At 46.7% G+C, this 12,383-nt stretch overlaps 1 protein-coding gene across 1 annotated transcript in view; it reads right to left on the bottom strand.

Moving 5' to 3' along the window:
- L3MBTL1 (L3MBTL histone methyl-lysine binding protein 1) overlaps positions 1–12,383 on the bottom strand; it is a 41,232-nt gene that overhangs the window by 12,756 nt on the left and 16,093 nt on the right. Inside the window, exons 11-13 of the mRNA XM_032218905.1 lie at positions 9,261–9,360; positions 6,846–6,997; positions 336–412 (exon numbers count right to left, since the gene is read on the bottom strand). Coding sequence (XP_032074796.1) covers positions 336–412; positions 6,846–6,997; positions 9,261–9,360 — 329 coding nt within the window. The remainder of the gene's footprint in view (positions 1–335; positions 413–6,845; positions 6,998–9,260; positions 9,361–12,383) is intronic.

The raw sequence follows: 12,383 nt of genomic DNA, 5'->3' as shown, positions 1-12,383 counted from the left end.
TTTTATGTAAGTTAAGTAAAATATTACATTTTCATGATGTCATTTTTATTTCAGCATTTAGTTTTGAAACTTCACTTCAGGAAATCATGCAATGACATCTAATTTAACAGAAATCCTTCCTATGATTTTATGGTACTTGTTTATTATTGTATCTAAAAGGGCTTATATTTTAAGAGTAAATAGGACCGTGAATTCCTATCTGATCACAAAGCAGTATCTGTGATGGAAGGAATATTCAACTAGAGGGCACATAGTATTTCCTGTATTGAAAATGCCCTGCATGCATTCCTGTTTCTTTTTTCTTTGGCAGTAGACAACACTTAGGCATTATTCACCTTGTGGAGGAGTGAGAGGTTTTCCATGTTCCTGACACCAACCAACAGGATGAATGTAGGGGCTACTGGGATCACACCTGCAATAAAAATATGTGGTTATATAGTCTCTCTAAAGGTTGCCGGAAGGAGTGGGGGAATCAAGCATTGCTTTAATTATCTGCAAGTTTATTATATGTTTAAAAATAATAAGCAAAGGTAGGATTATTTTTTTTATAAAGTCACATAGGGTAAGATTTAATTTCCAACACAATCCTGGCAAATGACCGTTGTCTTACCTGAACGGTCCTTCTATGGGTGCTGCGAAGGGAATCCAATCATGGGTTAACTTAGCCTTCTAGCCTTGAGACTGAGTATGCAAATTTCAAAGTCACGCCTCCTCTGACTGGACTTCCGTTTCCTTTCAGTTCTTTACGAAGTCCACCGAAGGAGCATTATGTCAATCCTCAAACAAGCCGCAAGTCATCCGGCACTACAGAGTCAAGTCCAGTCAGTAACAAGTCACAGAGTCACAATCAAAACGGAGCCCTGACCAGCCGAAGCTGCGGGCGGGTTTGGATTCCCTTCGCAGCACCCATAGAAGGACCGTTCAGGTAAGACAACGGTCATTCTCCTGTGTGCTGCTTCGGGAATCCAATCATGGGATATATCAAAGCAATGAACTCCCAGGGCGGGAGCTAGGCTGGTCAGGCTCCTCCGCAGACGGAAGGACCCTTTGCAACACTCTCCGCCCAAAGGACGCCTCAGCCGAGGCGAAGACATCAATCTTGTAGTGGCGAATAAAAGGCGAGGGGGATGCCCAAGTGGCCGCCCTGCAAATCTCTTCTACAGACGCTTGCGTCGCCCAGGCCGCTGTGGTGGCCGCACTCCTGGTGGAATGAGGAGTGATTCGCCTTGGAACCGGTCTGGAGTGGGTGTCATACGCCAACGCAATGCAAGCTTTCAACCATCGGCCGATGGTGTGGGAGGACACCCTCTGTCCCATTGAAGATGGCTGGAAGGAGACGAACAGAGCCTCCGATCTTCGGAACGACGCCGTGCGCTTCACATAGCGACGAAGAGCTCTGCGAACATCCAGATGGTGCCACTGACGTTCCTGCGGATGAGACGGGTGAGGACAAAAGTCCGGCAGGACAAGTTCTTGAGTTCTGTGAAACAATGAGTTTATCTTTGGAAGAAAGGTCGGATCCAAACGAAGCACTACCTTGTTCGGGTGGAAGATGCAAAGATCCGCACGAACAGAAAGGGCTGCTAGCTCCGACACCCTCCTGGCCGATGTTATGGCCACCAGGAAGGCCGTCTTGAGTGTCAACAAGCGGAGGCTGATGGAATGTAGAGGCTCAAAGGGGGCAGCTGTTAGGGCCCTGAGAACCAAGGTCAAATCCCACGTGGGATAACGATGTACCGTCGGCGGTCGTAAGTTGGAAGCACCCTTAAGGAAGGTTCGAACTCGCGAGTGCTGAGATAAGGAGCGGCCTTGGCCACCCCCGACCACCGTCGACAAGGCTGTGACCTGACGGCGAAGCGTGTTTGGTGCCAACCCCTTGTTGAGGCCGGACTGCAAGAAATCCAGAACTTGGGGCACCGAGGCCTTGATGGGATCGACCCCGGTGCGCCGGCACCACCGGCAGAAGGCCTGCCAGGTAGCCTCGTAAATACGGGTAGTCGACGGGCGACGGGCCGCTTGAATTGTAGAAATGACTTCGTCCGAATAGTGGAGGGCCGCTAGCATCTCCCGCTCATGTGCCACACGGCTAACTGCAACAGCTGAGGGCCCGGGTGCCGGAGAGCCCCTTGGTGGAGCTGAATCTTGTCGTCCGGAATCCTCCAAGGACGCGAAACGGACAGATGGACGAGGTCTGCGTACCAGGGACGTCTGGGCCACATTGGAGCGACCAGCAGCACTTCCGCCTGTTCTGCCAAGATCTTCTGAATGACCGACGGAAGGATCGGGAGAGGAGGAAAGGCATAAAGAAGGCCGGCCGGCCAACGGCTGCGTAGAGCGTCTACTCCCTCCGCCCCCGGAGTCTGGTATCGGGAGTAAAACCGGGGAAGTTGTGCGTTGTGCGGATGAGCGAACAGATCCACCTCGGGCAGGCCGAAGCGGCGAGAGAGTTCCTGGAAGAGAATGGGGTGGAGCTGCCACTCCCCCTGATCCACAGTCACTCTGCTCAGCCAGTCCGCCTGAATGTTGGCTTCGCCCGAGATGTGCTCCGCCCGAATCGATGAGAGTCTGGGCTCCGCCCAATGGAACAACCTTTCCGCTTCCAGCATCAGAGCTCTGGACTGCGTTCCCCCTTGGCGGTTGATGTGAGCCTTGGAGGCCACATTGTCGGTCAAGATTAACACATGGCGATGAGATACAATGTCCCGAAACTCCAGGAGAGCCAGACGGATGGCCCGCAACTCCAGCCAGTTTATGCTGTTCGCCAGCTCCTGATCCGACCATCGACCTTGGGCCACCCTGTCCAGGGCATGGGCCCCCCATCCGAATAAGCTGGCGTCCGTTGTAACTTGAACGCGGTCCGGCTCCTTGAATGGACATCCCCGGAGGAGCCTGGACGACATCCACCAATGCAGGGACCGCCTGGCCTTGCCCGGGAGCTGCACCTTGATGTGGGAGTGACTGGTATGCGCTCTTTGGAAGGGCAGCAGGAACCACTGGAGAGGACACGCATGGAACCTGGCCCAGGGCACCGCGCCGATGCAGGAGATCATTTTCCCTAGCAGTTTGGACAGCGACAGAAGCGGTACTCGGCGATGAGATAGCACATGATGCGCCAGGTGGTATATGCTCTGCCTCCTTTCCGGGGACAGGAAAACCTCGCACAACATCGAGTTGATGGTGGTTCCCAGATGAAGGAGGGACGTGGTTGGGCGCAGATGGCTCTTGGGCAGATTGAGGACAAATCCATGGTTTCGCAATGCGTCCATCGTGACCTGTAGGTCTCGGAGGGCCTGATCTCGAGAGGACGACAGCACCAACACGTCGTCCAAATAACAATTGATGCGTATTGGAATTGAACGAAGAGAGGCTGCCAATACTGCCAGAAGTTTGGTGAACGTGCGCGGGGCCGAGGAGAGGCCGAATGGCAAGGCCCGGTATTGATAATGACGGCCGTTGAAGTGAAACCGCAGGAACTTCCGATGTGCCGGATGAATGGGCACATGGAGGTACGCTTCTTTGATGTCTATGGAAGTCATCATGTCGCCTTGGCGGATGGAAGCCAATATGCTCTTTAGAGAGTGCATTTTGAATTTTTGGTATTTGATATACTGATTGAGCTGTTTCAAATCTAGGATTGCCCTCCATCCCCCGGAGTTCTTTGGTACTAGGAACAAGATGGAATAAAACCCTAGGCCTCCCTGCCCTTTGGGAACTTGTTCTATGGCCCTGATGGTGAGAAGATGAAATATCTCGGTGTCCATAAGGCGCCGCTTTGACGGGCACCTGGGCACAGGGCACCTGATGAACCTTCTCGGGGGGATGGATAGAAATTCTAGCGTGAGACCCAAACTCACTACTTGAAGGGCCCAGGCGTCTGACGTGAGCTCCGCCCATTGGTGGGCAAAGGCCAAGAGACGTCCTCCTATGGGCCCTACCTCCTGCGAGTCAGCGGTATCTGCGAAAGGATTGGTTGCCCGCTCCTCGGAATGACCGTCTACTCTGCGCCTGACTCTGCTGGCGCCCCCTGTCTCTGGCCCCAGCTCGGTCCTGGCCACGATCCTGTGCCTGGGAGAACCCCCTGGTATAGCTGGGGACATAGGGGGCGGAAGTAAACCCCGAGTCCCCAGACCGAAAGGGCTGCCGTCTACTATAAGGCTGTGGTCTTCTGGTCACACGGGCACTTGTGGAGGGAAGCACCTTACGTTTGTCCCGAGTCTCAATGAGAATGGGATCCAGCACTGAACCAAACAAGGCCCCGCCCTTAAAGGGCGTGGATGCTAGACGCCACTTAGATTTGATATCAGCTTGCCAGTGGCGGAGCCAGAGCAAACGGCGAGAAGCCACATTGGAAACCACAGCTCGGGATGCAAATTTTGCCGCGCTAAGGGTGCATCAGCAGAAAACTCTAGGGCCGCTATCAGCTTGGTGACATCCTGATGGAGGCGCAGTTCCTCCGGGTCCAGCCTTTCCTGTAGTTGTCTCAGCCAAACTAAGGAAGTCCTATTAAAGAAAGAAGCTGCAGTAGCTGAGCGCAAGGCCCACGCTGCTGCCTGATGAGTTTTGCGAATGACCGATTCGGCCTTGCGGTCCTCGGCCTTCAATCCTTCCGAAATTTCAGAAGGAATTAACGCCGGTGAAGCAAGAGCAGCGATGGGAGCATCCACTGTGGGAAACTGGAGGAGAGTCTCCAACTCTGGAGAAGATGTGAAAAGCTTCCTATCACCAGACCCAGGGGGCTTAACTGCGGTCGGCTCATCCCACTGCTTTTGGATTAAATCAAGAAAAAGCTTAGGGGATGGAATAAAATCTTGCAGAGCCACCTGCTCAGCAAAGAGCCGCTCGGTGGCATCCAGGCCCACAGCAGCACTTTCTGCAGAAATTGCCTCCCCCATGTGGGCGGTAGTCTTGGCCTTGTACAGCAGGGATTTGAAAAGAGTGTGCCTGAAGAGCCCAGGGGCCGGAGGCTGGTCCACAGGAAAGCCCTCGTCACCAGAGAGTTCCCTATCCTGGATTTCACCTTCCTCCACTAAGGGAGATTGTGCGCTAAACACAGAGTGTAAAGGGGAAGGAGGATCAGTTTGCAGAATGGAAGAATCCCCTTGTACTGCTTGGGGAGCCAGGCCTGAGTAGGCCAGAGTAGGCCTGGAGACCTGGGATCTACGCGCTAATTCCGCATCCACCCCTCTGGAAATAGCCTCTGAGATCATGCTGTAAAAATCAGCAGGAAGGCCCAAATCCTGGCCCTCCAGAGGCCTGAGGCCTGCGGCTGTGGGGGTGAACGTGGCAGAAGGCCCAGCGCGTGGAGGTGAACGAAGAGAAGCCCCACTAGCCTCCGAAATAATTGGGGGGGATCGAGGCCCGAAAACCCCTACCTCAGGAATAGGGCCCTGGGGAAGCTGAATATCAGGGGACCAACCCTGCCCAACGACCCTCACCGGAGACACAGGTTGCTGAACCAGAACCGGAGGGGAACAAATGGGAGCCCCAGATGCCTTGGGGGGAACCTTGGCTTTGTCTTTGCGCTTGTGCGACTTATCCCGAACAGTAGATGAGGCTCGAGGCCTGCTAGTAGAGGCCCTGGTCGCGGCCCTACTAGGCCCAGGGCTGGCCCCCCCCTCGCCAGGGGAGCGGGGCTCAGAAACTGGCCCGACAGTACCTTGCACTACCGATTGATCAGCCATGATATGAATCTGAAAGAGCTCAATCAGCGAAACAAAGGAATGCAATTGAAAGCACTCGCCAAGAACGCCACGTGGAAGCAGAGACCAAGAGAAGCGACCTCCTTCCTGAGTCAGCAAACTCGAGTGAGGGAAAAGGGAGGGGCGGAAAGCAGTGCGCAAACTCAAGCGCGCGGAGAAATTCTGCCTTCTCATCCCAGGCATTACTGCGCATGCGTGAAAAACGCTTCCAAATAAGGCAACCGGCATCAAAGGCGCGAAATTCAAAGAAACCGCAGGGGAAATTCCCAAACAGCCGATCCATGTAATCCTCCGGCAGCCGCTCCAGCGAGGGCACAAAGGAGGGAGGCGGGGAGGAGGGGAAGACCCGCTCCGACAAGCCACAGGCTCGGATCTGACCGCGCTCGCAGGCGGGTGCTATCCGGCGTGGAGGACAGCGCTGGGAGACTCAGCTTCCTTGCGCGCTGAAGTTAAGGGAGGGCAGGCGGAGAACGCCCCACTCCAGCTGTAGCAATCCGATATCCCTTCAAGGGAAATAGCGAGGGAGGAATCGGCTGGCAGAAATCTGCCGCCTTACCTCCAATCCAGCAAGAAATTCACAGTGGAAACCAAGTAAATCCAGCATTAACCTTGAAAAATTAGCAATTAATCAAGAGAGAGTTGAAAATAAGTCTCGTAGGCTTTGGACTGAGTAATAGAACTGGAAGGAAACGGAAGTCCAGTCAGAGGAGGCGTGACTTTGAAATTTGCATACTCAGTCTCAAGGCTAGAAGGCTAAGTTAACCCATGATTGGATTCCCGAAGCAGCACACAGGAGAAATGCCCATTCTTGCCCTCTAGATAACAAGTAACAATAGGAAAAAGTCTTCTTTGGGACCCATGATAACTTCCCCCATTGCTTGACTGGTAGAAAGAATTATCAAGATGTCAGCATTCTTCATGTGAAATATCCTACTCAGAGTGAAAATTCAGTGAAACAAGGATTATGACACACTGGGTGATATATAATAGTTGCTTCAACAATTCCTGAGATTTTTTTTTACTAGATAAATTTTTATCTTCTTCATGAAGAAGCTTTAAAATCAGCTTTCATGCCATCATCCCATGACTTTCAATGGTTGGCCACAGTAGGTAGAGTAATATTATTGGCGTTCATCTCTCACCTACCAGTAGTCATATGTGTCATCCCAATTGTCAAAGTGCACCAAAAAACGATTGTCTACCACATCTGTCACTGTGGCCACGCAAATCAAAGAAGGATTCATACGGTCCACTGCTTCAAGCTTCATCCCAATTTGGAATCCTATGGGAACATCATTCTGAGGAATGAGAAGACAGAACCTCAGGCATTTGTCACTCATGTTGCAGCTTCTGCAATCCTTTAATGTAGGTGTGACAGTATATGTAGAGTGCAATTATGCTAAACTATGCCAAACTATTTATCGTATTTTTCGGGCTATAAGACGCATTGGAATATAAGACGCAGCAAGGTTTTGAAGGGGAAAATTTTTTTAAAAAGGTTTTGCACTCTGCAAGCCTCCCAAAAATGGCCAGTTTTTCGCAAAACTGAATAGCCCTTAGGAGGCTTGTAGAGTTCTCCGGGGGGGGGGGGGGAATGAGCAAAAAAACAGCCCATTTTTTGCAAAAACAGACCCGTTTTTTGTAAAAAATAAAAAGTGGGGGGGGGCTTGGATAGCCTTTAGGAAGCTTATAGAGTGCTCCCTGGGAGGCCCTAGAAATTGAGGAGGGGGGGCAAAAAGCAGGCTATTTCATTTCTGCCCTCCCAAGCCCCCAGCTCTCTGAAAGTCTTCTAAAAGCTATGCATGGCCATTTTGGTGAAGGGGCGGAGTGTCAGGAGGCAAAAAAAATGCTGTATTCAGTATATAAGACGCAGCCAGATTTTCAGCCTCTTTTTTGAGGAAAAGGGTGTGTCTTATACTCCGAAAAATATATTATATGACTCTGCATTAACAGAAGTAGAAAAAAGCTACAGTGAAATGGATGGCATATAAATTTAATAAACAAACAAACTACCTGGACATATGAACAACTCCATGTAGTTAGCAGTTAACTTATATACTGCTTCATAGGGTTTTCAGCCCTCTTGAAGCGGTTTACTGAGTCAGCATATTGCCCCCACAGTCTGGGTCCTCATTTTATCCACCTCGGAAGGATGGAAGGCTGAGTCAACCTTGAGCCGGTGAGATTTGAACCGCCGAACTGCAGATAGCAGTCAGCTGAAGTGTCCTGCAGTACTGCACTCTAACCACTGCGCCACCTCGGCTCTCTAGTCCTAACTAGCACAGTTAACAATGAAGAATAGTAGAAATTATAATTCAATATCTAAGCCAGGGCTGTCAAACACAAGCACTGGCCATGCCCAGTTTAGCGAAGGGGGGGGGAAGTCCCAATACGTCACGTGACAAAGCCATGACACCGTGAGTTTGAAACCTCCGATCTAAGGGATAATAGAGGCTTAACCCTAGTTTATGCTACCTAGGATACAAAGGAATTTTATGAGGTAATTCTATGATAAGTGAACAACACACTGTGGCCGAACTGTTAAGGAATTCCTCGTGATGCAGAAAAGAAGGGACTTAATAATGTTTCCAAAAGAAGCAAATTAGAAATCTAATGGGTATTTTAATATTTCAATGAACATTCAAATGATTAAAGGTTAATCTAAATGGAATTAACTGTTACTCTTTAGAATAATTTGTTCTCAGCAGCAGATTCATCAATGTTAAAGAAGTCACTGTTAATCACAAAGGTGTAAGTTAAATTAAGCTACTACAAATTCTGCGCTGCAAAAATCTGCATAATTAGATGGCAGAATAGGGATGCAGAAAACTGACTCTCTGCTATCATCTAGTGGTTCTCTCAATTTTTGCATGCAAGATATGTCAGTTTTAAGAGGTAGCGTTAGTTTTGATCCAAAAATTACGCAGTTATAATCCTCATTATAATCCAATGCAATTATTTAATTGGCTGATAACTTTAATTACAATTGCAGGTGTGTCCAAATTATTTATTTTTTGAATCCTGATTCAAAAGATCAAGTTGTCAGGCCTGCAGTCATATTCCTTTTAGGATCTTTGGCCTGCCACACACTCTATTATTTTACTATGCTGTTTCAATAGTGGGGTAATTGGGAGGGGGAATAGTAAGGAGTAGAATTGTAGAATGTGTTGTCAAAATAAAACATTCCTTTCTAGAAGCCCAAGGTCATCTTTTGTCTCCGCACCTGACTAGAACTAGATGGATGGAAATGCCAGCGAGGCAGAGGAAGATTGGACTATGTGATGGACTGTGGGTGTGGTGCAAGATCATGAACTTTCAAGCGGGTGGAAAACCCAGGAAGTTTTCAGATTCGGGTTTTCCACAGATATATCAACATGTCTCTCTTATTAAATTGGAACATTGATGGAAGCTATGCCTTGAACTCTGATTTAATTCTGGATGATATTTGGAACACTGACATCAAGTGAAGTATTATTGTGGAATACAAGTCAGGCTCTCTTTATACTGTTTCAAGAGGGAACAAAAGGGATTGATTTGTAAAATAAAGCAGCAGCCACTCACACTGTCTGGACTTGCAAAGAGATGCTTGGGAGCTGCCTGAGCTTTGGTAATCTTCAGGTAATTGGTCCAGCTGAATTCATCTTCCTTGTAACCTAAACCCCATACATAAAGGAGAGATAAGAGGAGACATGGCAACAGAAGTCCATAGTGTTTCATTTTAGATACAGCAGGAATCACCATCCCTTTTCAAGTGCCAAGCAATACTGCCTTATGGTGTAAAATGGCACTAAGATCATTTTTTTCAGTGACTAAAATCTTGTGAAATTTCAGCAATTTCACAAGCTGTTCATGTTCTCACTTGAAAATCGATAATATTTCTGGTGAGAGCTTGAACATCTGAGATTGCCGTTTTTATTCTGAAATTAATATTTCATTGTGCACTTTTATGGATGTGAACTGAAGGGCTTGCAAGTACCATATCATGCCACCTTTGTTCTACAGCAATGAAGATACCGCAATTGTCTCTGAAGGCAATGTCAGTATATTGACTTTCCTTATAATACTGAGAACCCCAGAAGAGACAGTTTTGCACTAGTAAGATATCCCAAAGAAGACCACCCTGTCCTTAAATGGCTGGGTGGATTGGACATTAACATTTGACCCACTATAAGTCCATGTATTTGCCATACGCTAAATAAATAAATCCAAAACAAGTCTTGATGTCTCTCACAAGATTAGGTTTAGGATTCTTCTGATACACATATATAGCTTTCAATGATATAGATGCATACTTGCGATGTGTATAGCTTTCTTGATGAAGAGTTGTAACAAAATTGCGCACGTGTAGCTACCATAACAATGATTGTAGATTGTAGATTGTAGAAGTTTATTTATATGCCGCCCTTTTCCCTGGGGGGACTCAGGGTGGCTCACAACCCAAAAGAGGGGGGGGGGAGACAAACTTGTAACATATAAGACAATACATAATTAAAACACAACATTCATACCATTCAGGCGGGTTACAGTCTGCAAGCCTATGGCACGTGTGCCAGAAGTGGCACGCAGATCCATCTCTCTGGGCATGCGAGCTGTCGCCTGTTGCTCTTCCGGGTTCCGGCGTGCCAGCCAGCTGGTCTTCACACACACCCACAGGAGCGCCGGAAACCAGAAGATCATCTTCCCAGCATGCGCATGTACACCGGCCAGCTGCTCTTCTGGCTTCCAGCACGGGTGTGCACGTACGCATGCACACTCCCATTTCAGCACTCAGTGCCAAAAAGGTTCGCCAATACTGTACTATAACATCTCAGTTATCCTAATTAGGATATTGCCTTTGCTGAATTTGTATTTTTGCTTCTCACAGGTAACACAGTTATAACTTTGTTTTATATAACACTGCGAATTCTATTTAATTTCATCTCAAGAATCTAAAGAATCAAAATGAAGATATATTTCCTTATTTGTTCTTATCTCTAATTTTGAGTTGCAATTCTCCAGTCAAATTAACTATATTCCCAATAGATGTTTAATCAAACTTAAACAAGAATGGCTCCCATACATACAATATATCACACAGCATGACAGATTTATAGTTTGGCTTCTACGGGGGTTTAAATGTTGATAAATGCTGTAAATTAGCCAAAGCATCATAAAAAGGAAATTAAAAACCAAGCAGCCTTTATTTTCTATTATTTTTCTTTTTTTATTTCTGTTGCCTATTTTTCTTTGTCTTTTTTTGTTTTCTCAACAAGCCTAAACAAGTAACAATACAATGGAGATTTTAGTATTTTGTAATCAACTGAAGACAAAAATCTTTATTGTACAACAAATATCTTGTTGTAATATACAGCTGCTTCTTACTGCTATATCCAGTTTCAATTGTAAATGCAAAATTATCTTATGTTTATTAATCTCAACATTTTAAATCAGTTTATATTTATTTTTTATTTATTTATATCCCGCCTTTATTGTTTTTACAATTAACTCAAGGTAGGGAACATATATAATATTTATCTATTTTCCCCAAAACAGTAATTCTGTGAGGTGAGTTGGGCTGAGAGAGAGTGACTGGCTGAAGGTCACACAGCTGACTTCCATGGCTATGTCAGCACTTGAACTCACTGATATTGATATAATATCTTTTCTTTTTTAAATTATTAATGGTTTAAGTTTCCTAAACATTAGAGTGTTAATAGTTTCTTGTCAGCACTGTATAAATACCACTGTGTCAAAAAACCACAATGTATTATGCATGCCTGTTAGGGATGTAATCATAATGTTCAAGTGAGATATGATTGGATGCTGTGGCTTTAATCATCCATTAGCCAATCAGCCAGTAGTAGTAGGAACTACTACTGTTTTGTTCCTGGTTGTTCCTGTATGTTCTCCGGGCTTGTTGGGGTTGAATACTGTATATTGGATGGTGGCTACTCTGTATGTTAGTTACCTGTCTACATGGTGAATCGTGAGTTGAGCATCTGTAAACCAACATGTTGTATCATAGACTGTGTATATAATTCAAGACTACTTATTGCTTGTTTTGGAGAATGTTTATCCTACTTTATTTTTGTTAATGCAAGTAAAGTTATCCTTATTTTAACTTCGGTGGCTGTGATAGCGTGACTATTCAACGGCACATTCCTTGCTACCTTCTGCTACTCAATTCTAGTCTCCAAAAGGAGATATACTTAACAATGCCTTATAACAATGTATTTTTATTATTATTGCAGAATGCAGAATGCCAGAGTTGGAAGGGACCTTGGAGGTCTTCTTCCGGGGGGGGGGGGGGGGGGGGGGGAGAGCTCTATACCATTTCGGACAAATGGTTGTCCAATCTCTTCTTAAAAAATTCCAATGGAGCATTCACAACTTCTGGATTCAAGTTGTTCCACTGATTAACTGTCAGGAAATTTCTCTTTAGTTCTAGGTGGTTTCTCTCCTTGATCATATTGCTTGCCAAAATATGTTTGAAAATGTTCTTGTGGGCTTTTAAAAGAGTTACACAGTGATATAAAAACAGAATGAAATTGACTTAGCAACTTAACTTTGGAAAAACTAGACACCAAAACCTAGAGATTTGTCCACCTCACCATTGTCTCCATTCCTCTGAAAGCACTTCATTCACTCACTCCTTCATTCACTTTGCCATCAGACAACAAAAGTTTTGGAAGTGAGCTTCTAAAT

The sequence above is a fragment of the Thamnophis elegans genome, chromosome 5 (assembly GCF_009769535.1).
Source record: "Thamnophis elegans isolate rThaEle1 chromosome 5, rThaEle1.pri, whole genome shotgun sequence".
Classification (NCBI taxonomy): Eukaryota; Metazoa; Chordata; class Lepidosauria; order Squamata; family Colubridae; genus Thamnophis; species Thamnophis elegans.
Note: the sequence above shows the minus strand (reverse complement) of the source record. Positions and strands in the feature narration are given on the sequence as shown.